The sequence below is a fragment of the Sinocyclocheilus grahami genome, unplaced genomic scaffold, assembly GCF_001515645.1.
Source record: "Sinocyclocheilus grahami isolate Dianchi unplaced genomic scaffold, SAMN03320097.WGS_v1.1 scaffold60.1, whole genome shotgun sequence".
NCBI classification, from domain to species: Eukaryota; Metazoa; Chordata; class Actinopteri; order Cypriniformes; family Cyprinidae; genus Sinocyclocheilus; species Sinocyclocheilus grahami.
In genome coordinates, this window is record NW_015505239.1 from 1,848,327 (window position 1) to 1,875,407 (window position 27,081).

The following is a 27,081-nucleotide window of genomic DNA, read 5'->3' on the forward strand; positions in this document are numbered from 1 at the left end:
TTTGTATCCAACAATCAATACCGGGTTTGGTTGGTTAACATCACAAATATATATATAATCAAGACACACAGTTACCCTTGCAAAACAACCCAGTGAAGTCTTCATTTATACACGATGCTTTCATCGGTCTACTCCTCCTAATGGAAGGAGCTGGTAACAAAAGCAGTAACCTATTCAAAGCATCAAAGTTGCCAGTAGATCAAAATGTCCATTTATCTCTTCATTTCAAAACATACAAAGTATTTGCAGAGGGAAAAAAACAGCTTGATGGGAGTTTACTGTAATAATTCTATGCCATTCCAGAATGAACACGCAGTACAGTGACAAAAGTCAGTGTTGTCTTTACAGATTGAATGTCTATGAATTTACAAGTACACAAATATTCTGCATATATCAAGAGGACAAGAATTACACATTTGAAATGGATTATATTAGACTTTATTAAAATGTTATATCACACGTATGGTAATTACATTTTGAATTATTCATTTGCCTAGCATGTCATCAATATCAAATTCCTTTGGTCCTTCAATAAATAAAACTCATATCATATACACATACTCTGTACAGGTTTAATACAGTTCAAAGGGAAGATATGCTGACTTTGAGAATTGTGGGAGCGCCAGCTAGACATCTCGAGTTAATGTGGAGCGGGAATATTGTGTGAAATCATGCGCGCGTCAATTTTTCATGACTCTTAAGTAAACAAATTGAAAAATGTTAGTGCTGAATGCTTGTGACAGTTCCCATGCATTCAGCGACAGTTCATGTTCAGCACAATGTCTCTTATTTCTAGCGCTGGGACTGTTTTAGTAAATACTGCACTGCTCACCATCATCTAGGTTTCTGAAAATAATGGGAAAATGTCACAAGTCTGTCTTCAGATTAAAACAAGGCCGAGTAAAGCCCTAAGATTACAATCCGTTTTTTTCGATCAAAAATAGCAAGAAAACGCAAAAGTAGTTCTTCAACTTTAAAGGCCTACGGACCCTTGAGACGTCAAACCCTTTTAGTGTTTTTACAATACATCATATGTAGACCATGAAGGACAACAAATGCTGTCAAACAAAATGTTCTGAATACAATTGCAAAACCAGACGTTAAGCCAAGAGAGTGTTAAGAAAGCTCAGTTCATCTGCGAATGATCAAATCCAAAGCTCACACATCATGCTCGCAATGTCTTCTTGCAGTTTGTGAATCCCAGCTGTCTTCTCCATAACGAAACGGGTGTAAAACATCATCCGTTTAGCATGTTGACGAAACCAGATCTCGGGGACCCCCAGTGCACAAATGTTCAGATCAGTCTCGCAAAATGGAAAAAAATCCCAAAACAAAGCAACAGAAGAACGCAGCCTGACACCAGGACACAAATATCTCCATTGTTTTCAGGAGCAGAGGGATCTGTTTCTAAGGTGTGAACGTCAGTCTGAGGACTGAAACCATTTCACAGTGTAGCTAGCACCATTGTGAGAAGTTTCTCAGGAATTTCCGGAAAAATTGTTTCAACACTAAAGGGGAGCCGTTGGCTTGAGCTACTTTAGCTGAAAAAAACCTTTAACCAAAAAACAAAAACAAAACAATCTCTAAAAGTAGAAAGATGCAACATAATAAATAAGAGCAGTAATGGTCCAGAATAGTTAAATTGTTGGTGGTTACTGTGCACAGCGGACATTTACATATAGATTTTTTTTTTAACAAAACAAAAATGTTGATTCAGCTGCACATCCACATACAAATATAAAACAATACATACAAGAGTGGGATGTCTCTAGGAAGGGAAAGGAGGGACAGTTTGCCCAACGGCCCAAATCCACGGTCCACTATGGTTGCACCATTCACACAAATGTATGTGTAGGTATGTTGAGTGTGTGTGGGTAAGAGGACCGTATGTTCCTCTTTCAGTGACAGAAATGAATATGAGTTGGCTCAGGGCAAGGTGAGGGGAAATGGAGGCAAAGTACATCCCTGCTGTCTCGACAGCGGCTGTGGTGCTCAGAATGACTCATCGTGCCCGACCGAGAGTTCTCCCTTTGGTGTCGATGCACGGGATGAGCCCTTGTCCATGCTCTCGGAACCGGAGCTCTGGTGCTGCTTTTCAGAGCCGGTGCTTGAGGTCACTGTGGAGGACGAGGTGGAGGAGGTGCGGGTCTTCTCCTTAAAGTCTGTTATGATCACTGTGACGTTCCCCACTGTGATGGCCAGCTGCTGGGCTGTGCTCCTGTCAATGTTCTTCAGCTTGGGCCTGCAGATTGGAGGCAGAGAGAAATATTCAGGAGGGTAGTGCGACAAAGAACGCAATTTAGATCACTTTTTGGATGTAAAGAGAGTGAAGCAACATATTTCTGTATATTCATGACTTTAATTTTTCAAATGAAGATACAATTCATGTTTCATGTTTATTCTTTGCAATTTTATTATCAAATGTATTAAAGCAGGTAAGGCAGGAGAATTATGACAAATGGATTTATTTATATATTCATTTATCACGGTTTCCATAAAAGTATTAAGCAGCACAACTGTTTACAATTAGGCCTGTCACGATAACAACTTTTTGTTGTGTGATATATTGCCCCAGAAATAATTGCGATAAGCGATATTATTGTCATTTTAAAGACCATTTTATGCCACTGAATATATAATCAAAATGTAACGGCATAATAATGCAAGAAGGCCAACACACTTCCAAATGACAACAAACTTTTAATTCTTAAGAATATTTAGATCATGGAAATTAAGTATCAAAATATTAGATACCTTAAAAAACTTGAATAAATAGTAAATAAACATTTTCTAACAAAAAGTGCAAAGTAACAAGTAGAAAAAAAGAAAAATGCACAAAGAATTTTCCCCTGACCTTCTTCTCTCTGTAAATTAAGGGTGCACACTATTGCTGAAAAAACAATCACTACTTAGCAGTCAGATGACCGTAAACAAGGCCATATCTGCAGATGAAACTTTTTTTTGTAGAAGCATTTTTAAAATTTGAACTAGCACCTCATGACTACACCACGTTATGTACGAGAAGCTGCAAAAGACACAGGCGCAAGTGGAATGCACAAAACATGGTGACATTAATTTTTAAGTAAATATAATGGGCGATAAATTGCGTCACCAAAAATGATTGAGGTCATGTACATATATTGCGCGACAAGTCGATATATTGATTATTGCAACAGGCCTATTTACAATGACAATCACAATAAGAAAATGTATATTTCTTGAGCACCAAATCAGCATATTAGAATGATTTCTAATGAATAAAAGACTTAAGTAACATACTGAAATTTCAGTACTGCAATCACAGGAATAAATTGCATTTTAAAATATTTTAAATACATTTTTAGCAGCATAAATATTTCAATATTTTATTAGCAAAAATTACACGTATTTGTGACCAAATAAATGCAGACTTTGTGAATGGTATGGTATATTTAAAAAAAAAATAAAAAAAATAAATAAAAAACAGTATTAAATATCAAATAAATAGTTTTATAAGATTACATAAACCAGTGAAAAAAATGGTGGGGAAAAAAACCCCCACTACAGATTCTCTCTGGGCCCACATTACAAACAATGAGGTTTCAATGGTTAGACAATGGGGGGCAAGTCCTGTTTCACCTTTCACAGTATTTGCATGATTTTGATTTAAATGCAGAAAAGGACAGGGATATGGTCGTTGCATGCAAACCATGTTTAGGGGACAAACACTTGTCCACAGTAAAAACAGTCCACCCACACAGCCTTTAACGCAAAAGACAAAAGTACCTAACCTACAGTAAGTAACAACAAAATCAAGTAACTTTATTAGTGCTAACACTTAGGAGTAACATTCCCTAAACACTGCTTGGTATTCAGAAATTTGAGATGAAAAGATGATTTTGAGAAAATAAGGTCAGGTTCACATTTCCCAAACATCAGAAACCAAGCAAGCATGCAAAGACTAACAGAGATCAGCCAGATTAACACTCAAAAGCATACATTTCAAAAGTTAAACATCACCAAAACTGACATTTACACAAAAAGACCACTACTAAATCTTTAAAAAAAACTGAGACATGTTTCCAGGGTTGTGTGCATGGCAAAAGCACAAAGCTAAATCTCATTGATTGGCATTAGCCTCAGTTGTTAGTATGCCTCCAAGACAATGTGACACAATGAGCTCTGCTGGCAGAAGCAGACAGAAACAGAATGGTGGGACGGCAGCCAACAGGGCGTGTGGGGGAGTAAAACTGTGCTGCTCAATTGAGATCAGCCCACGACATTCAGAGAGAAAGAGACAGACACAGACAGAGAGAGAGAGAGGCATTTGTGAATCAGAGCACTTTCTACAGTGACGTTCGTCACTGCTGTCTGCCAGCTTTGTTCACTGTCAGAGTGACTTACAACACATTCGCAAGCCAGACCTTCAGCTGCAGTTATTATCATCATCATCACACTACCATTATTTTGGCTTTTAAATGACAGCATTAAGCATCTTTATGAGACTGTATGAAAGTGACTAGTGCTAAAAGAAGTGTCTTCACCTTTCCAGAGTATGAGAGCAGTGCTGAGGAGCAGCGCTTTGGGTACCAGCATCTGATCAGAACCCTCAAAATGACAAACTAAACCAACATTCTCACTGATTTTCTCTAACACAATTCATACTGGCAAACTTGCGCAAAATGCGATCATTCAATTGCAGTCTGGAGCCCTGTGGAGCAGGGGAGCCGAAATGAACAACGAAAAGTCCAAAACTCTACAAGGATTACTTGTTAACAGGACAATATTAACACACCACCATTCAAAAGTTTGGGATTGGTAAATTTCGTCACATGATCCTTCAGAAATCATTCTATGTTGATTTGGTGCTCAAGAAACATTTATTATTATTATCAATAATGAAAACAGTTACGCTGCTTTCAATATATAAAAAAAAGAACAAGTGAGCAAAAGAAAAAGTGAATGAAGGAGTAAAAAAAGGAAAGAAAATTAATTGACCATACCAGCTTTTTTACAGCATTAGCCAAGAACAGCCTCAATTCAACTTGATGGGAATTTCACAAACATGATTTCATTTTATACATATTCGTGTTTAGCAGCACACATTAAAAGAACTTTACAGTGGAGAGGTAACTGATCACAAATATTGATCAGGGTTTCTCTCAACAGTGAGAAGGAAACAGTGGATTTGTCATTCCAGAATGCAGTGAGCTGCTGTTACCCCTCTCCACTCATGCTTCGTTGCTAAATGATCCTGTCATCACTTCAAAAAAAAATTAAAAAAAAAAAAAGATTAAATGCAAAGATGAAGGTGAGATACCTGGAGATGTGGGAGTTCTTGGTCTTGGTTGTGGATTTGCCAGATTGAATGCTGTTTCGTTCACTGGGTGGGCTTTGATGGCTGTCTGACTTGGGTCTGTGAAGAGACACTTTTTTGGTTACTCGTTCCATAAAGCAGAAAGTCAGAAGTTTCTCACATTCTTATTGGTGACTAACGTACTTGCTCTTTTTGCTGTTGGGTTTCTTTATGATGGCTGGGGTGATTTCCTTCTCTCTGTCCTTCTTCTCTTTGTCAGGCTGCTCCTTCTCGCTCTTGTCCTTGTCCGTGTGTTCGGTGTCATGGGGATTTCTGTCGGGACGCTCCCCCTCGGCTCGATCTTTCTCAGGCCTCTCAGACTTTTCCTTCTTCTCTTTCTTTGGGGGAGGAGGAATGGCGTACTGCTGGGCCACCTGCTGTGCCACCAGCTGGGAGTTTATCCTGGGTTTCCTGTGGGGCCGAACAGAGTTGATAGTGAGTATCAGAGTGGCATTAACTCTGCTGAAAACTCTTCACTTAACTGCTGAGCCTGGAGGTTATAGACAAGCACAAGTTCAATATCTAAAGCCTGAAGTAATGTAATGTATCCTTTTCAATGAATGTTTTGGGTTTAACAAACCATTGCATTTACAGTAAAATACAGCTTCAGCAGAAATCTATGGTGAAATGCACTCAACCAGGATATACAAGTTAAAATACACACTTTTCTGAAAGTATAGCTACTTCACTTCAAATTATGCATGACAACAGAAGACTAGAGTGAACAAAAGTATTTTATTTTTTAAAACCATTAAACAGACTGAAAAAGACCGTTTTATTTGGAGCAAACTTAAATTAGGTTAGCAACATTTAACCAGAAACTCATTCATCTAGAAGAGATGAATAATCACTAAACAACTGGAAAAGTTTAGACATCTACAGCTCAAACAACATGTATTTTTGTTTTTGAAAAACTACCATCCGTTTCACTTAAGGTACCATTCATGTAGCCCAACATGAATATATCAGACCAACTTATTTGGTAAAAGAATCATTCAAAAATCTAATTTCAAGTATGCATAACTGTGATATCAAGCACCACTCACTGGACAATAATGTACACTACCAAAACACATCTGCTTCCCATCACACGTCCGCACGTAATTCACCTCAGCCAGTGTTTACACAAAACCATAATCAAACACAGATTCTGTGGATTGTGGTGAAGACATTAAGACATACCTAGCCAGATAAAGCCCTCCGCAGGCATTTCAGTGACTAAAACCCTTTCACTGGTCTCCCGAATGTGATGACGGCCCATCGCCAGCTGTGTGGGTCTGCTGAATGTGTAATCTCATTACTCTCCTCCTTTAATAAATGACTGTGAGGATCATAGGGTGGGACATTTGCAGCATGTCATTGTCATACAGACTAATCAGATTAGCTAGAAGGTTCGCCCTCATTTGCCACAAACCGGATAGAAAGCGGTTTTCAATCTGGTAGTCCTCTGAAATAAACCGGCCCCTGCATCAAAACTTGCACAGAAAGGCAAACGTTTACTCAAAAAGATTAAAAACATTATTATTTTTTACATATATCGCAATTTCTTTGATCAATTTTGCGATTTTGTCGCAATTTTTATTTCGATTTTTTAATCACGATTTTGACACACACAGACATGCTTTACAGTCATTAATGCATTCAGTGTGAATTTGAAACATATTTCCAAAAGAAAACCAATTAGAGCTTTATCAAAAAGCTGTAACACGTCTCTAGAACAGACATAAGGCAAAATAATCACTAAGTAAAGCTGCAACAAAATGTCTCTAGAATAGACATATGGCAGAAAAAAAAAATCCCATGTCCAGGTTTTTTTTTTTGCCATGCATTGGTCATAGAGCTCTTTGTGGCGTTGCCTCAGTATGTGTATGCGGTGCAGAAGCAGCATGGACTCAGCAGCACGGACTCATTTTGCTTTCACACAGGATCAATCTGGCAGGAGCGTTGCAGTCTGCTCCTGATCCGCGGCTGTTTACCACAAACACAACATTTATCCATTATTTTGATTTCAAATCCAAACAATGTTTCTGAAAATGCTTTTTCAGCATTGTGATTCTCTTTTATCACAGTACAGTAATACAATCTTTCATAGACATTCATGTTTAAACTCAATAAATATAACTTTGTTTAACTACCACCACGAGTGCCATCTATTATTGCCTTGTTTATCTAAAAGTGCACTTTTCCTTGTTTTAAATCTAGCCAAAAAGCCATGTCTTGACTGTGAAACAGTAGACTTTAATTATATGCATTTATTGTGTAATTACTAAATTTCCATGTCAATCCATGTTCATTTTTACCGCGAATAATGCGCTGTCACTTTAATTCAGCGCGTGCAGAAAAACGATGTTTATAGCAGAGTTTTATAAGAAAATACTATTTCAGGTTTTCTACTTCAAAATATCATGTTTAATTGAATGTTTTACTTGCCCTTTCTTTATAATTATTTTACTAGCAATTTCTGAGTGTAAAGAACAGTGTGAGAACAGTGATCACAAAAAATGCACAATATTCACCTATTCTCACATGCATCATAAATACACCAGGATAAAATGTTACCAGGTACGATGAATAGAATTTCTTTACTAGGGGTTGAATGGATCACAGTTGATCTGTACGAACCAGAACCCACGGTTCGGCATGCATGTGATTCGCGGATTAATTGCAAAATATAACATCATAGTTATAGTTAACTATTTGTATGCCTTTCGTCTTGCCAATTTACACATTACACTTTTTTTTTTCTGTGCACACACAGAGGCGCATTTCAGACAGACATGTTTGTGTGTTTACACACACAAATTTATGCCAAAATACCCATCTCAGCAATCATTCTCATAAACGCAGACGGTTATGTATTAAGTGAACAATAGCAGCTCAGAAAGAATTTGGATGTGTATCATTATATTGGATTCGTGCATCAGGTCTTAAAGGGACAGCAGCCTATAAATACTTGCTGCTGTCTGTGTCTGAGACCTGTAAATTTGTGTTTATCTATACTTGTAATTTGTGTACGTTGTTTTTTTTTTTTACACTGACTGTTCACTTGCCTTTAATCTTGTTTGAACTTTCTTAGTTAGGCTACTAGTTTTCATGCATCGTGCATTGAAGTACTTAAAGTGTGCTTTAAGTAATAAATGGAAAGCAGTTACACTAGAAAGTTACATTGATAAAATTTTTTTACTTGCTGATCCAAAAAATTATCAAGACCTATAAAATGATCCGAACAGTGAGTTTTGTGATCCGTGGTAACCACTATTCTTTACTAATGCATAGTATCTATGTAGCTGAGGAAACCTTTTGTGCGCTTCTATGCTCACACACACACACATTCTGCAATGGTGGAAAGACAGGCAGCGGCTGTGCACTGGAGGCTCTCTCTCCTCTGCGTGGTGCTGAGTTAATTAAAAGCCGAGGGGCTGTGTCTGAGATCTGAGGCAGAGCGCCATGCAGCCTGAGCCAGCTCACGTTCCTCAAGCATAATGGCCAACATCTGGCAGCAGCTGGGGGTAACAGAGGATTTCAACTGATCATGGGGGAAGAGCCGAAGCCCACGAGTGTTTTTTGCTTTGTCTAAACATTTAGACTTGGGAGTCCTCTTCACCTCAATATTTTAGATCAGTCACAGTTGCGAATGTTTAGCTGTTTACATTGTGGTTAGATTTCCAAAACTTATGAATGAAAAATTAAGGCCAGATACATACTCTACGTAAGTGCACAAACATGCTCAGCCAATGCATTGTGCTGTGCCATTGTATGGACTTAACCACTGAAAATAAGTCTTAAGGCAAATTTCGTGAAAGCAATGACATAGGAAAATGAGTCTGCACAGCCTTTGTCACAACAGGTTATCGCTAGAATCATGCTGTGCCTGATTAGGAGTGTAAGCAGTCATAGAATAATAAATAAGTCAGAATACAATATTGAAGTACTGACAGAAGCAGCTCTAGCGATCTAGTGACCCGCTGGTCCTGTTGATGCCCTTCAACTCAAAACCAATAGATAAAACAAACAGCTGTCTATCGGAGATTTTAAGAAAACCTATGGCACTTAGAGATGGTTCTTTCACTCCCTATGACTGATAGGATACAGCCGCCTTTCTCACGGAGACCAGCCAATGAGAAGCCAATCAATCCCTCATAATGGGGAATCATGTTCAAGAGGCCAGCACAACTCCAATCAATACAACCTCTGCGAGGAATCTAGATGAGCTTCAGGGCCCGCTGGCAAAGGATACTGGAGAGCATCTTTTAGAGCATGTGGGAATAGTGTGCATTGGGTCTGCGCTGGTCAAGGCAAGAAAAACAAAGATCAGGAACTAACACACTGCAGAATAATGGAAGAAAAGTAAACAATTGAAGAAGTGAAAATATACAAAGTTAAATTAATGTTATACAGGCAACATTCCAAGTCCAGAAGATGAAAAAAACATCATGCCATGAGATGTAATAGAGGTTTAAGTCATGAGAGGTCATGCATTAAAGTGATTTTTCCATGGCTTTAGTGTCTAAAATACTCTTTACCATGATAAAAAATGACTGTAATGCATAGCTTCTTATGCCTTATTGCCTTCATCAATGGTAAAAACAGTGATATATAATAGTGTTGTCAAAAGTACCGACCGCGATACCATTCGGTACTGAAATTTTAAAACCGTCCATTTCCCGCTAACATTTGAACACTGTTCAGCAGATTTTTTTAAATGGACATTTTTTAAATTTCAGTACCGAATGGTCTCGCGGTCGGTACTTTTGGCAACACTAATCAATAAATATTTAGTTAATATAATAAAGTAATTATATAAGTTTTATTATATTTATAATAGTTGTTGTTATTTTGCACAACTCCCAAAGTAATCTTCTAGTCTTAATATTTAAATCTGATGGATGTCACGGACAACTGCCGGTATCTATGAATTATAATGACAACGTATTTTGGCAACATTGTTACAGGTTTTAAGCAGCCTATTTATTAGCTAGTTAACAACAAATGTATCTCCTTATCAGGTTAGATACCATAATTAAATTTAATGCGGATGAAAAGGAGTTTGTGACCTAAAATCTTTACAATAGCATTTACTGTATAAAAGGTCCTAAATCGGGTAATTTTCACAGCTCCCAACTTTTAAAACTGTTTTATGGAGTTTTTGTCTCTTTAAAGTTTTTTTAGAAATACGTTTCGTCAGCTGAACTGTCGGTATGTTGTTAAACAACAGTACAATCCACTGAATGTACTTGTACTTCTATCCTTCACGGTCTCATTTTCATTCCTGTCAAAAATAAATATGGTGTTACCCAGACTAAGGTTTATGAGAACAATCAGTTCATCACACACCAGTACTACCACAAGCCAAGGACAGTTGCATCGTTAAGTCCATCACCTGTAGTACCTTGAGCACTGGGGAATTCGCTCTAATCCAGACCAGGGATTTGTCAAAAGTGCACAATCCTCCACTTAACAGGTACATGGCTTAGTTCACCTCCTGAGGGGGGGGGATCTAGAAATCCCTTCCAACTTGAGGTTAGCCCAGGAGTCTAGTGCCGGACAGGCCTGTGACTGATTTGATTCACCTCCCCTCAGTGGATTTCCTGCCACGCGGGGAGATTTGTATCAGGGGCAGCTCAGTAAGACAGAAACAGGCCAAGCGTTTGAGCTATGAATCAGTGCCAGCTGTAACTCAGCCACGAGAGCTCACTGGCATGTCAGGACTGCTGTCAACACTCCCCGAGCACGACAAAAACCACACAATGCATTATTTACTGATCGACACATGACCGCCTCATCACAACCTTGCCCTGTTGACTGGGACTTGTGTATGAACACAGGTGGCATCACTCCAGTGGGAAAAGTGGAACGGCACACAGTTTGAGATGGACACTGACCAAACTCACATTAGCAAACAGACGTTGCCAAGTCGAGGGAAACCTGAATGAAGCTGGATGAGAGAGGTCATTGTGGTTGTTTTGGAAAACCATACTACTCTTACTATGGATAAGTCAGGGCATATGCCACATTTAATTTGGCTTAAATGAAAATGAGGCCGTAAGGGACAATGCACTCTTGTATGCTTCGGTGTCCATCATTTAGAAAACAGAAAACGCGTGCTGGAAAAATGACACATTAAGACAAATATTCCAAACTACTCAATGGACTGTATCTCTCTTCCTCACAGGCTTATTTTCATTTGCATCAAATTAAATGATGCTTCTGCAGTACGTAGTACGATTACTGTGCATAGTACATTTCCTTTATGCATCGAACATCCGGTTGACCTACATTTGAGAAAATCTGTACAATATAGAACACTGTATCCCACAATGCAGTGCAAAGTAAAGCACTTGACTTGTCCTTCCATTTAAAGTTTGACCAATGAACTGGAAGAAACATAAATTATGATTTACTGTACAACATCTCATTAAATCTGGCTCTAAACCCAAGAAGTTATGCAAAAATGGATTAAAAATGTGAAATATTCATATTTACTTCCAGAAACTAAATGAATGCCACTTGATGAATTAAATATGCAATGTGTTCCAGCATACTAACTTTTCCTTTGCTGCAAACAGCAAGTATGACGCTAGTATTCCATTCCAAACATAGTCCTAGTGCTCAACAAGCCCTTGTTGGACAGAAACCAACATGAGCAAAAGGAAAACCTCAGATTAAACCAATTGAAAAGGCATGGATCATTAAAAATAAGAAACCCTTCACAAACTTCAAGATCCAACAGTCACATTGTAAAGATCTGGGCCCAGCTGCAACCAACACCTTAGGCTAGGAAAATTAGTTTTATTTAAAACTAAAGGTTATCACGACGGTTATGCACTTTTTCCATTACATTATACAAATTAAACAAATTCAAATATACAACTGGTCATTTTCTAAATGTAAGTTTGTGTGAAAACAAGCCTTGGTCTGAAAAGACCCCCACAGTGGCATGTGTCACTTTAAACTGATGCGCTGTAATTACTAACACCGCACATGGAGGCTCTTTGATTCCTGGAGCGGTTGGCATTTCCGCGAGACTCCGGTCTAGGCATCAGTTACACAAATGTTAGTGGTGCAGTAAATTATGGCAGCGTTAAATGAAACAGATTGCTTGTAGAGGCAAGACAGAATGAGAGAACGCTCCAGTGAAGAGAGGCTACAAAAAAGCGCTCAATTAACAGCTCACCATTTCAAGTGCAGGATAACCAGGCAATCATGGTCATTGACTCTTGCATGCTGTGGGGGCACAAAGTGGCCTGGAGAGAGGACAAATAGGTCAATGGGATACATATCTGCTACTTATGCATGGTACTGGACTACAAGGCTGCACCTTTATAGGCAGACTGCAATCTAAAAAGCAATCTGTTGTCATTTAAAGGACAAGGCTAGTTAACCTGATTCCAGACTCTCTACAGAGCCTACGGATTTAATTAAGCTCAGATGGAGGACTCTGAACGTAAAAAAAACCAATGCAAAGCACTCATATTTGTCCTAAAAATACGCTAGATTTTTTTAGACATTTCCTGACAGCATTCGTGAGATTCTCCACTAGATTTAACATCACGGCAAACGCGACAGTTATGTGCAGTGACAGTTTGCGGAGCGCCTTGATCCTCTGGCGTAGCAGCATTAAGCGTTTGGCTGGTGGGGGATGATGAAGCTGCCATGTGTGCGTGTGTTGAACAAGCTCTGGGACCGGGCTCCCATAAGCCATTCTACTAAGCGATTAGTGGCTCTGTGCCTGCTGTACAGAACGGAGATAGTGAAGAGAGCACCTAGAGAACTGGATGGAGGACATTAAACATTCATCTCCACCTTCTGGAGGGACTCTGCCCTCTCTTCCCTGAGGAAATTGCTCTCTGGGGAGAAGATCTCAGCTGTGGTGAAAAATCTAACTGTGATATCTAACTGCTCTCTAGACATGGATGTGAATGTGAAAACGCATTTAGCTGATAGTGTAGAAAAATAAATAAAATAAAAACACCAACTAGTGGCCTAAATGCAATCTGCTGGCTTTTTTTCTTTCTTTCCTTTCTTTTTGTTCTGCATTTTGCACTTTTTTAAGTAGCAGAAAACAGAAAATGATTGAGTATCACCCTCAGGAGGTCAAACCAATTATTTAGTTTTCTATTCATTTTATACATGAACAACATTTCTTAATGTTTAAAAACACAAATGTCACAGACTGTTTAATAGACATTAAATGAACATCAAAATAAATTAAATTGGACAAAAAGATTCAAATTCATTAAAAAAATACAAGAAAAATATGTTTGCAAGTAACAACAAACAACAGATTTGTTCCTCGAGTGTCATTAAAAAAAATAAATATGATTGGCATTTTGTATTTGGAAATCAAGCACAGACTCTGAGTGGGCCTGTTTATAACTAGCAAAAAGGAAGCGATAAAAATAATGTTTCTTTTTCTCTAAACATCTCTTTCTGATCCATCCAAGAGAAGGCTTCCTGTGTTGTCTGACCTTTCACCAAAGGAAACCGCTCTATTCCCCTCATCACTCAGACAGCAAACCAGGTGTAGTGTTTGTGTTTAGCACACAAGGATCCATCTATCAGCAGAGGCTTGCCATGTTTCTTTTCATATGACGACCTGAAAGAGTGATCCCTTTTCTATCTGATTCACACAACCTTGAGTGCTGCCTTTGCCTCTGACCTGTATAATTACAGGTCACTTTTCAAAACAGTATGAATAAGCTAAAGACTGTGCAATATGCACCCTATTCAACAACAATTTATTGAATATTTATGTCTAGACTGGCCTGCTCTACTAAACTAATAAGGAGAAATGCAACAATGAAGCACTTTTTGTTAAGCGCTCAAAACCACATCTTGTCGCTGAACTGCTCCTTTGTGATTCACTTTTTCACTGAGTTTTTTGACAGCCAATGCCGATATCTTGGAAAGCAGGGTGGCTGATGGCCGATATAATTTTATTTATTTTCATTAATATTTAAGAAATTTGAAATAATTAGAAAATCGATAAAAAAAAATAAATGGTGTTACATAAACATACTTATACTTTAGATAAAGTATTTTTCACAAATAAATAAATATTTAATAAAACTATAATTAAAAAGGAAATAAACACTGTAACCAACAGGGTACTCAGTATTCTGGGAAGTTTGTGTGCATTAATCATATTTTTTTCAAATAAAGCCAAGGTAACACTCATTTTACATACAGCACACAGTGAAAATGACAGTGGGCAAATGCATAAAGTGCAGCATAATTTAAAATCACGAGTTTAAAGTTTGTCAATCGCACATCTCCAGTGAAGCTGAAATCTCCTCCTGTCCACATTAAATTCTCACGGATCGTCACCGTCACGCAGAGAACACGCGATCATGCAGGATACACATGCACACTTCACAAGATCTCACAACTGGATCCGACTAAGTTTGCAAGGTTTTTGAAATTAGATGTTTATTAGACATTCAAAGATTTGTTCAAATGATATAAATGCATATTTGCTGAATGCTGATGGCAAACAAGAAAGTATTATAATGTTTGCCTTTCTATTACTAATAATATAAAAGCAATCGTTATAATACTTTGTGTATACATTTTAATTCCTTTGTTTAACCGTTCTATCTGATTATTAGACATACGTATTAGATAATCCATATTAGACAGAACTGAACGACAACAGCAAACAAGAGGGAGAATGTAAACACTGTGTGCTCAGGTGCTGCCGTTTTCAGCGCCGTCAAAATTGAAGTCTGTCGCACCGTTAAAGTAAAAGCCTCGAACGCATCGGCCAAACAGGAAAACTTATCGGCCGATGCCGATATTTAAAAAATGCCAAATATCGGCCGATATATCGGTCAACCACTAGAGAAAAGTTTCAATACCGATGTACTCCCACACTTAACTATCTGAAGGCTGTGGGCCACCAAAGTATTTGAACACTAAAGTCACACTTAAAAAAAGTGACTGCATTAGAGAGAATATAATAGTGTAATTTAAAGGCATTTCTGAATGAATTTTAATAAAATATTAAAACAACAGGAACAACTATTTGGAGGCTGGTTGTCAAAAAGTGTTTACAATTAATAAAAAAAAATGGTTCTAGCAGCATTTGTTGATGTTGCTTGATTTGGTATATTGCATGCGTTTTCCAATAGGCCTGCTGTTGTAAAATAAAACCTTCACATGAAGAGTTCACTGAAAAGATGTTACCCTCGCCCATCACCTTCATATGTTATCTGCGAATCCATGCCCTCTCTGCTCTGAAGAATTTCAATATGTCATAGAAAAACACATCAGCAAGCAATAAAGTAAGCTGACTAATCCTCTTAGCGCTAACATCTATATACAAGCAGAGCTGCAGATAGTAATGGCTTTATATTTCCTCCGGCAAAAACAGATTCCAGCTCATATCGAGACTAGCTGTCAGTCACATCGGCTTCCATTGTCTGCCTTACCATCTTCATCAGCGCCACAGACTACAGTGAGGCAGAGTCCCTCAATCGAAACGGCTTCAGTTTCTACTCAGTTAGCTGATTAAGTGTGGTCACCGAACGTCACTGACTGGTTACGTGATATATGCATGAGTCAGGCGAACGGCAGCCTCCTCTGCTCCACTGACTGAATGACATGTGACGGGCGAGGAGGAGGAGGACAGCGAGAGTTTAAGGAGGGTGAGCCCAGTGTTTCCCTGCGCTGGGTAATGATGTGCTCCATTCTGCCTTCCCTCTGAGAGGCTCTTGGCTGAGAGAGCACATCCCAACAGAGCCGTCCATCAAACTCAGCATGCAGTGGCCCACAACCCCCTCCTCACAGCGCACACACGTACAACACGCACACTTGCTCACTCGCTCTCTTGCATTCATTCACTCTCTCTATTCTTTTGGTCCCTTTTTTATCTCCTCCCTGGTGCCTTGTCATCTGCCTCCCTTCAGAATCACACGGCCAGCAATTTCTGTTGCTAAATCACTTTCAGGCCAATTTCAGCCCACCCAAACACACACACACACATTTGGTTCAAACTCAATACTAAGTGTCAACCTATCACCAGGGCAGGGAGGATGGTGTTCAGTGGGGTTGAAAAAAAGACTAAAAATACACTGAAAAGCTGGGATTCTTCAAACCCATTTAAAAAGTATAAATCAAATATTATGTAAAACAAATGAGAATTTGATTATCAGGTTCTGTACAAGTTTGTGAAGTGCTGCGGTCACTAAAAAATTTATTTCTAAAAATGAATGCACTTGTTTCAAATCAACTTTCCATTCAAATTATTATGCAGAAAACAAATTATTAAAAAATATATATATATTAGATACAACAAAACATTTTCACTAGCGTCTCAGACTTTTGGATCCCACTGTAAACAATATAATTAAATTTTTACTAGAAGCAGAAGATTATGCTGATAATAAAAATTAAAAAGTACAATAAATGTAAAATTACATTAAAAATTAGGGCTGGGTTTTGACAAATTTCATGTTTCGATTCGATTCTCATTCACAAGCTTGCGATTCGATTCGATTCTATATCGATTATTTTGGATATATATCAGGTAGGGCTACACATGCCAAATTTTCTCAAGGAAAATTATCTTAACTAATGCTGTAAAATATAGGCTACATGAGAGTCAGTTACATTACTATAATAATCAAGGTTAAAACTGACTTAATGAAGTTTTTATAATAAAAAGTTACAATTACATAATATTTCTACTTCAATTAGTTTTTTTAATACAAATATTTAAATGGTGGCTGTCATAAAAAAAACAAAACATTGAAGAACAGTAAAAGTTATAATGAATATATTATATGGTGCATATATTTAGCAAAATGCCCATCTCTACAGTTTGTTTTCTAGCTGACTAATGAGTTTATGGTCACCGAATGTGTTTTTACTGAGGTAAATGTGACGTTACGTGACATTGTTTACAAGCCGTTATATTGACGTCTTTGCGCGGCTGAAACACTGATTGAGTGATTACATGAGACAGGATACGGATTGTAAAGTTGTACTCTTTCTTTTAACTTACCTTCTGATGTTTAGTCATGTTTATGAAACTGGTATTAATGTGGAGGAGATGATCTGAGACGCTACAGCGATCTGTCACTCCACATTAAACAGCGCCAAAACAGCATTTATTGTTTGAATACTGTTTAGATACAATGGACAGAATTTGAAATCTGAGACTTTGTTTTATATTAAAAGTACCAAAGCACAATGCTTATCGCGATATATTGAAAACAGGCTACACTAATTGATTCTTGGGATTTAAGAATCGATTTTGTTTCGGAAAAATGAGAATCGATTAAAATCGAGATATCGATATTTTTTTACCCAGCCCTATTAAAAATAGATGCATTTTAACTGGTAGTCTCAAACCTTTGGATCTCATTTCATACAACACAATTTAATGACAACAAAAGAAATGTACATATAACTGCATACATTTTGTATCCAAGTTAATTGCTGACTACAACATTTTAAAACAACATGTTCATCTGTTGGTAGATTCTGCCAATCCCAAATGACAAAATTGCCCGATATTTTGTGATAAATCAGCCTGGCTGATATATTAACCTATCACTACTCAACATCTCTATTTGAACTCTACAAGACTAAAATCCCATCTGTGTATTCCGATCTTTCTCATTTTCAGTGAAAGATGACTATTGTGCTGATTCGCTTAAATGTCTACAATCTCATTAAGAAGTTTTAAACCCTAAATTAACACACTGGTATAGATTAAAAGCTTATGCATGTGGTTTAAAGCAGGTCTAAATGCTCATAACTGTGAATAAGCAAAAGTGTGTCACAGTGTGTTTGTAGATGCATGGGAGAATTTGACAGTGTTAGCACCGCCTGATTATGTAATTTCATTATCCTCAACAATCTGCACTCAAGCAATGGCGAAGAAAATTACTGGATTGTAAATCTCTGCTTCATCAATTACACACACCGAATCTAAGCCATCCTTGTTGATTTCACGAATCAATAGTGTCAAGACAATTTCATGTTATCCCAAGTGGAAAAAGACACTTAAAACCTCAATTTCCCATCAAATCAGGAAAGAACCACATCAGCTGAACAGATCTATGAATTTGTGCACCATGACATACTTAATATTCCATCTGCTTGCTCTATGTGCCTATCTTCACATCAGAGAGAGACTGTCAACACTGAAACTCGTTGAACATGGAATGTTGAAAACAACTCCGTTTTGATTCAGTGACTCTAAAACGTTTCAGCAAAGTATCTCTCTGCAAATTCAATGAAAGGATTCTGTAAAATGTCATAGTAAAAGATCTGGTCTGGCCAATCAACAGAAATACAATAAGTGGCAGCTCTGCAGTTCTCATTCAGTGCAAATGAAATAACACATCAGAACAACCTATGCCAATCAGTAGATCTTGTTTTCTGTAAATATGCATGCGACTGATCAACTATGAGCATGTGATGCACAAAAGTAAACACACATTCCCTTTAAATAAAAAAACTATGTATGCTGCTGTAGAAGCACTGGGAGAGCAAATTCTGCACAAAAGTTGCACACTGCATACCATCTAAATCTGTAATGTTTTGTCCTGTGTATGCTTTATCAATAATAGGGCTGTGTTTTGGCAAGAATCTGGTGATACGATACATATCACGATACATGGGGTTGCGATACGATATGTTGCGATACTGTAAGCAAGGCAATATATTGGGATAGTTCTTATTTTAGGAATAGGATATATTTTTTAGGAAAGCTGTCAATAAGAACACACCACCATATGCAAACCAAAAATAATCAGTCCCTGTAACATTCAACGTTACTGAACCACTTTTTGTGCAGTACGAGTAAAGGGTGAAAAATGAAAGGATCCTTTAGTTAAATGTATAATATGTATAAAATGCATTTTATAAAAAGACCATATATATTTTTAGATCCTGCTTTAAAGGTTCACAATAGTGTTGTCAAAAGACCCGGTACTTCGGTACTAGTGCTGTGTTCAAAATATCGATATGACGATACGAGTATCGATACAGCTGGCCCTGTATCGATATTGTGGAACGTGTGCAGCAGTGGACCGTGCTTAATTTGTTACAAATTTTACAACGTTTAAAATTGAGTAGAAAAGTGCGAGGTTTCTAAAAAATAATGAATAGAACATATATAGGCTACAACAAGGTTTAATCTGGCCACAGAGGAACACAACTGGGTTGCCTGATATAAAGAGACGTAATCCCCAAAACACAGCTTCACACGTGCACAATACGGAAATATCTGCTAAATGTACTACTTATCTTTGTGAACCTGGCAACCCTGTGCACACGCTCTCTCTCCACTGGATAAACGCGCTTGCTTTCTGAAAAAACCGCTTGCTGTTTAGCGATCTCCACTTCAATATTCTATTATCAGAAAAGTGTAATTCATCGACTGTTCATTTACGACACATGATGTCGTACGCCAGAGCGCGTACACATCTCACGCACCGGATGCCGTGCGCACGCCCAAAGACAATTGAACAATGGTGTATTAGAGGAAAAAATTATATAAATACTGTTCGGTTTCTGGCACAAACCGATCGTTTCGTGTCTTAGGACATCAATGTGTCGTCACGAGCCACAGGGTTTAATTTGGATTTGTCTCTGCATGTTTTTTTTTACTCTCATAGATTTTGTTACCATTGCCATGCATTATACGACTGATAGACTGCAACGGTTTGTGTTAAAAATCATCATACGTGTTCTACTGAAGAAACAAAGTCACAAACATCTTGGATGCCCTGTGGGTAAGCAGATAAACATCAAATTTTCATTTTTGGGTGAACTATCCCTTTAAGTTAATGCATTAGGTTTCATGAACTAACAGTGAACAAAACTTTCACAGCATTTAATAGTCTCGGTTAAATGTTAATTTCTACATATGCTAATACATTAACACAGTGTTTCCCAACCTTTTTTTAGTCGCGGCACCCTTTGGAAATTTTAACAAATTTGTGGCACCCTACAAAATTAATTGTCACAATATTTGAATTTCTAACTTTGATATAATTTGAAAAGTATAGATATTCGGTACAACAGGGAAGAACCGCAGAATATAATGTCATACAGATATTTTTAATATTATTTTTTTTTTAAATTGTCCATCAATGGTGCAATCAGTAGGCTAATTTCTAATGAAGAGACCAATTTATATGACAGATTTTAATGTAGGCTTTTATACATATGTAAACATTATTTAATTTCCATTATAACCAGCTATCTCACAAATTTTTGCTCACTCAGTGTTTTTTTAATTTTACAGTGGGGTAATTTTGGTGCAGTAGCACGAGATTTCAAACTTTAAATTGAATTAAAAAATGACAAGTAAGCAGTCAGTAATAAAATAAGAACAAATAAAGAAATTAATAATGATAGCACAAATAAAAAATAACGACAGGCCTTCGTATTTAATAAATTGCTTTTTAGTTTTTCAGGTAGGTCTAGCAGTAGGGGTAAGATATTTAACTTTTTTTTTTTTTTATCAATTATCCAAATAATGTTTAGTCCTAGAAAGCTATTATTATCAGAACACGCGAGCACAACATATCGGTTAGCAGATCAATGAATGAGAGGGCAGCGTTACCAGAGTTGCCCATATATACCACACCATGTTACAACACAGTAGGGCTATTGCAGACAGAAACGATACTGTACTACATCCATGTTTCCTGTCAGCTCAATTTTTGAATGGACTTTGCGGTTCCGATGAGCATGAACGGTATACGAGTGGAGCGACTGAGCGGAGCGCACATGCATAGAGCGGATAATACGCAGAGCGTCACACCACATGAAAGTGAAACCTGAGCGGTGAACTCATTCTCGGCAGCCGGAATTTCGGTGCATCTCTAATTATTGGCGATATCAGAAATGGATATTATATAATAGATGCTTTTTTTGAACCGTTTAGCAATTTAAAAATATTAAAAAATGATTTTTTTTACACGGCACTCCTGCTCTCGACAGACGGCACCCCGGTTGGGAAACACTGCATTAACATTTCAAGTTGTATAAATTAACATTAATGTGTTATAAACTAACATGAATTAATGATGACCAAAAGTATAAATTACCATTACCCTACATTAATAAATGTTGTAAAAAATAAATTATTCAAATTTGCTAATGTTAACAGACTAAACATTCTTGTCATGTGTGAGCTTTAAAAGGACTCAAATTGACATTCGAAATCAGATTCACTTCATATAATGTGGTAAAATGTTTCTTGTGGTTTTGCATTTGATTAGCCTATCTATTTTGAATAAAGAAGGGAAAAAAATACTTGGACACTTGTGTAAAGGAGGAAAAACTTTGGCTGGGACCTGGCAAGGAGCTTCAGGGGGAAGTAAAAGTACACCAGCGTTGAAGATCAAGGTAACGCAAAGGCCAAATGGCACTCCCCCCTGATCCGGCACGTCAATCAACTTAAGAATCCCCTAATGGATTCTTCCCTCTAACCTGTGGGTGACTGATATGCATCTTAGAACACAGAAACCACAGAATCTGATGCTGAAACAAGGTGTCACATTCTTCACTTCTGTTCTCAGGATTCCAATGTAATATTAAAACATGATCTGCAAGGAATGCTGCGTGAGGACATTTGATTTTGATGGGCTCAGAGGAAAGAAGATTGTTTTAGGCTTTCCTTTAGGCTTGAGAGTGTTTTTTTAGTTCAAATTAGCTCAAATCCAAAAAGTGCAACATCACAAATAATATACAGACCAAACAACTACTTACATATCATGCAACAAGCCCACAGTGATGCAGTACAAATTTCTGCCGGGTTGACAGTAGCATGACCATAGATAACCTCTACTGCCATGGAAACACAAAGTGAATGAGTCTATGAAGTGTGCAGCTGCTGTGTGGGAAAAACTGTGAGAGACATGCCCTCCAGCAAAGATGTCTTCCAACTCATACAATCCTGCAAGTTGCGAATACACAAGCATGAAAGTAGGGTTGAACGATTAATTGCATTTGCGATAATATCGCGATATGAAATAACGCGATTTTTCAATCACAGAGGCTGCGATTACGCTCGGTCACGTGACACGCGAGAGTAAAGGAGGTGTGTTCGACTTGAAGAGCGATCGGTGTATGACATCAAAGTACGGCGAGAGAAAGCATAAGGAGACGTCCGCGCACTCTTATAGCTCTCGCAGTACTTTGATCACGCACACGATCGGTCTAAGCAGCACTGATTCAAGTCGAGCGCGGGCCATCAGCAGAAAAAGAAAAGAAATAAAACAGTAAACAGCCAAAGGACGTAACTTAGAATGGGAGATGGATCAGTTTGTGAAAGGGAAGAGAAAAGCCATAGATGAAGTCGCACAGACCCAGGCAGGTGCTGGTCATTTAAAAGCTAAATGCAGAAAATATGACGAGGCATATCTTGCTCTCGGCTTCACTCACGGTGTCTATACCGGACGCTACAGTTGACACGTCGCGCCGCAGCAGCTCGACACTGTACGCGACAAAGTGACCATTGCAAATCATTTTAAATTTGTGTCAGTACATCATAAATAGAACGAGGCATCAGTTTAATGTCGGGTTTTGTCGTGTCGCATCGCATCCAGTGTACACCGTGCCACTGATTATAATGGTTCTACTGTATTTTGCCACTCGCGTCCGGTGTAGACACGGTGTTTAGTGTCGTCGGTGAGGAGGAAAGCCTGTGTGTGTCCTATGCCTTAGCGGACAGCATGAAACCCACAAAAAATAAATAAATAACAGCGAGAGAATAATAATAATAATAATAATAATAATAAGTTATTCTCTCTATGCTATTTTTCAATGTTTCAAAGTGATGCAGGTGTTTTTTAAATTAAAAAAGTATACATTTTTCATAATGTTTAGTGAAATTATTTGGGAGTCTGAAAAGAACATTTATGTTTAATCTATCTAATAGTGTGTTGGGTATACTATACAATGATTTATAGCTTGTCTTTGTTGAATAATACAGAACATAAAGAGCTTTAAAAAATAATTGCATATTAAATCGCAATCGCAATATTGGTAAAAAAAATTATATTATTTTCCAAAATCGTTCAGCCCTACATGAAAGCCATACATATAATTCATTCAACACTTCATTAGCACACTGTCGAGTGTCAAATTGCCCAGTACACAAGTGGACGTCCAAACCTTTATGAGGTCCGTTAGTGAGTCAGTTGGGCAAAAGAGACTCAGTTATGCTCAATTAACATTTTTCCCTAAAATTTGCCTTTAATTATCATTTCAAAAGTCCACGGCAGCCAAGTTCACGCTGCACGAAAAAAAAAAAATCGATCAGCCCGAATCCAAAGTGCTCAGGAATAAGATTAAGCTCCGCAACAATCCTGGCGCTTTAAACAGACCTTCTTTACATGACAAAAAAACATGCACCGCTAATTTACAAGCATCTTGCACAGGGGGTCTCTGCATTCTTTGAACTCCAAAGACCAACAAAGATAAAATAATTGGTGAGTGGAATGCGTTATCACACCACAAAGACCCATTCATTGAGGGAAAACAGAGATAAAAGGTGCTGAGATGGGAGCATAAACTGCTACACACTTGTAAGAGAGCGCATCGTTTCTCTGCGAGCGCCCCGCGCTCCCTCCCGTGCACCACTGGAATACATCAAACGTGGACAAGATGGCTAATTAGTCCTCATTACAAAGGGAGCCAGGCTTCTTACATCAGCAAACAATCGCATCCATCAAAGCTTGACAGCACAGATCAAACAGAGACAGAGCGGCTCTCATAAGCAATACCATGCGATTTCTATTTAGCAGACTGATAGGAGCTGGGCTTCTGCCAGCTAGAGTGAGACGAGGGGTTTCCGAAATGCATGGCATCATTTCCTGTCATTACTACGAAAGTAACGCGCCTGCTTTCGGCAAACAGATCCATGAGCTGTGCTCGGTTTCGAAAGGGAATTAACGAACTAATTGTTATTGACAAATACGCCGTTTTGGAGTGTCTGAGTTCTCCCAACACCTCTTCTTTCCCCCAAATGTCAGGAAAGCACTGGGTGTAAAAGAGCAGATGAAAAGGTTAGAGCACGGGGATTACTGCGTGCGGCCGCATATTACTCATAGCTGTAGACACCACATCAGTCAGCTGATGAGAAGTGTTGGCGGGTTCACACATCATAAACAGCGCAGCACAGACAGACGTAGAACATACGTAACTGAGGGTAGACAGCTACATTCGCTTACAGGAATATGACCGTGATGGCATTTCAGGCAATCCGAACACATTCATTTGTTGATTTAATCAACAGTTCTCAATCCTGGTTTGGAGTACCCCAGCACTGCACATTTTGGATGTCTCCCCTATTTACCGTACTTAAAATATTATCTTAAAATATATCCCCTGCGATACAGCACGCAAAACGCAGTCACTCATAAAAAAGGGGGGTTTCACAGCAATGCCATTAAAGAATCGATTTAGGGTTCCCAAAAACCTTTCAGTGAACAGTGATGTGAAGAATGTGAAGAACATAGAGCAAAAAAAAAAAAAAATAAATGGCAGAGAACTGTAAGCCAGGGAGCGTTAAAGTGCTGTAGATATCAATAAAGTTGTTCCACATGGTTAAATTGTTTAACAGTAGTAATTTTTTGTGGGATATCATAGGTAGCACAAGGATGCATCTATGCAGCTTTCAAAAACCAACCAGACATCCTGAACTAGGGGTCAAATAAGGGTGACCTCCAAAACACAGTCTTCCAGGACAAAGAATGAGAACCACTTGATTAAATGACCTTCGTGAGCACACTTAGACCTGTTAGTGACAGCTTCCAACAGAACTACACAGACACAGCAATCATCTAATTAGACAAAATTAAGGTCTGATTCTTTGCTCTTAGCTATACTGCTATTACAAATGGGCAGCATGTTACTCCAATTCTTAAATCAAGCAGAAACTGTTTCACTTACAGACCTGTTACAACATAACATCCTGAAGACAGAACAATAATTTCTGACACCTGATTGACCTTTAAACCGTTTCAACCACATTAAAAAGACAAGAAAAACCCAATAAATTTTGTTTACTGTTCTGGATCTGAACAGCAAACGTCTCTATAATAGCTTGACAGCATATAAACACACCCAGACATTAAACACCTTTGATCAAACCCAACAGATGCCAGCCACAACGTTCAATGGCAAATCTGACTGGAGCCACACATGCAAACACTGCAGCAAGCTTGCATGATCACGGAGCTGCATTCAAAGCATTTGCACGCAAATGCAAAGCAATAAATTGTGTTCGAGCTAATGCAAGACAAAGAAAGTTTGCCTGCCACTGCAATGACAGCACAGGCTGGCTGCCAAACTCAATCTAGTGCCAGTCATCAGACTGAATAAATTACATTTAACTTGCATGAGAGGACTGGCGTTTCTATGAATCTTAAAGAGCAAATCAACAAGTAAAGCATCGAATTCAGCTGCATTAGTGATGAGATCAGGATCGCAATGCTGCAGAATCCAGCGTAAATGCCCATACCTGGTAGACGTGCCCTTCCGTACATCACAGATGCTGCATTTGAAGGCTTCGGCACTGTTTCTGAAAGTGCACACGCTACAGTCCCAAAATCCGTCTTCCGCTGTCGGTTTGGCTTGTCTTTTTGGCCTTAAATAACAAAAAGAAGCCCAAATCATTAAGGTCAACTTCCACGTTTGCCCCCTAACATCCTACACCTTGACTTACACCGTCTCGAATGCGTTTAACGTAACTGAAGTGGCACAGAAAAGTGACAGAAAATCCGAGTCATGACGTGCGAGGACGGTTTATTAGAACCTGAAATACACGCTAACCAGCTAACTAGCCACGGTTATTCTCCGTAGCTCCTAGTCACCGGGCTTAACAGATAGTATACACTTAAAGGGTCTAGATTGGTGTCCGCTGGCACGGCTGCTAGCGTTAGCTGGCGAGCTAAAGATATCGCGTCGGTGAACGACGTGAAATTGAATGTCAAAAACCGTCCATTTAACGGCAAACTTCGATTAAAAACCGCGTCCGAAGAGGCCAGGCGTAACCCGTAGGAAAAAAATCTCTTTGTCTGAGAGGTACCGAGTCATGTTTAGAGTCCTCTGTGAAGAAGAGAAAGCCGCCATAGCTGCGCTTATTTCCGAGAGAAAGGAGAAACACTCCTCGAGAAAAGCATCGGGATATCCACCGAGCGAAAAACACACAGCCGCGCGGACACCAAAATCGCTTCGGAAACTACCGACTGTTGACGCTTTCTTACCTGGTCGGGCTCTTTTTGTCGCCCATTGTGGAAAAACAGACTCTCAAAAGAGCGAAAAGGGTTCAGTAATGAACAATAATTGTGTTCGAAGGTCCGTGTGAGCGTGTAAGTGTACGTCTGGTGGATCTACACAGAGAGAAGCGCTTGCAGGCAGACTCGCCTTCCCCTGACTGACTGACTGACTGACTCTAGGCAGGGCGAAGAGACTGCGGACCCCGTGACTGCGCCGCCCAATCACCGCTGTCGTCGGTTTAAAAGTCTCGCCAGAAATAATCGGCACGGATAGAGTAATAGTAGGCTGCTACTACACTACTCTCCGATTGCCAAAAGTAATTAGACTGTGTGCCTGTCAAGGTGAGAGAACGCAGTAGTGAAAGACTGACTCGATGACTGAATGATTCTGCTATATATCAACAGCAGCACCGGGGAGTATGCGTTGGATTGGGCTGTGTGTGGAGAAAAGTCAAGTTCAACATGGGACACCTCAGTACTGAAATGACCGAAGGCATT

At 38.6% G+C, this 27,081-nt stretch overlaps 1 protein-coding gene across 1 annotated transcript; it reads right to left on the bottom strand.

The window, feature by feature from the left end:
- On the bottom strand, positions 1-26,779 carry LOC107584476 (RING1 and YY1-binding protein B-like). The gene is made up of 5 exons (XM_016271112.1): positions 26,572-26,779; positions 25,827-25,952; positions 5,480-5,746; positions 5,300-5,395; positions 1-2,242 (listed from the first exon to the last, which is right to left on the bottom strand). Exons 1-5 carry the CDS (start codon positions 26,595-26,597, stop codon positions 1,993-1,995), a joined length of 765 nt encoding a protein of 254 aa, XP_016126598.1. The 5' UTR covers positions 26,598-26,779; the 3' UTR covers positions 1-1,992.
- Positions 26,780-27,081: the final 302 nt, after the last annotated feature.

What these genes read in the sequence shown, in the direction of transcription:
- LOC107584476 (XM_016271112.1), bottom strand. Translation starts at nt 26,597, where the DNA reads ATGGGCGACAAAAAGAGCCCGACCAG. An exon ending in CGGAAGGGCACGTCTACCAG is followed by an intron (nt 5,747 to 25,826) that starts GTATGGGCATTT and finishes TCGGCCCCACAG; the next exon opens with GAAACCCAGGATAAACTCCC. An exon ending in AAGAACTCCCACATCTCCAG is followed by an intron (nt 2,243 to 5,299) that starts GTATCTCACCTT and finishes TCCAATCTGCAG; the next exon opens with GCCCAAGCTGAAGAACATTG.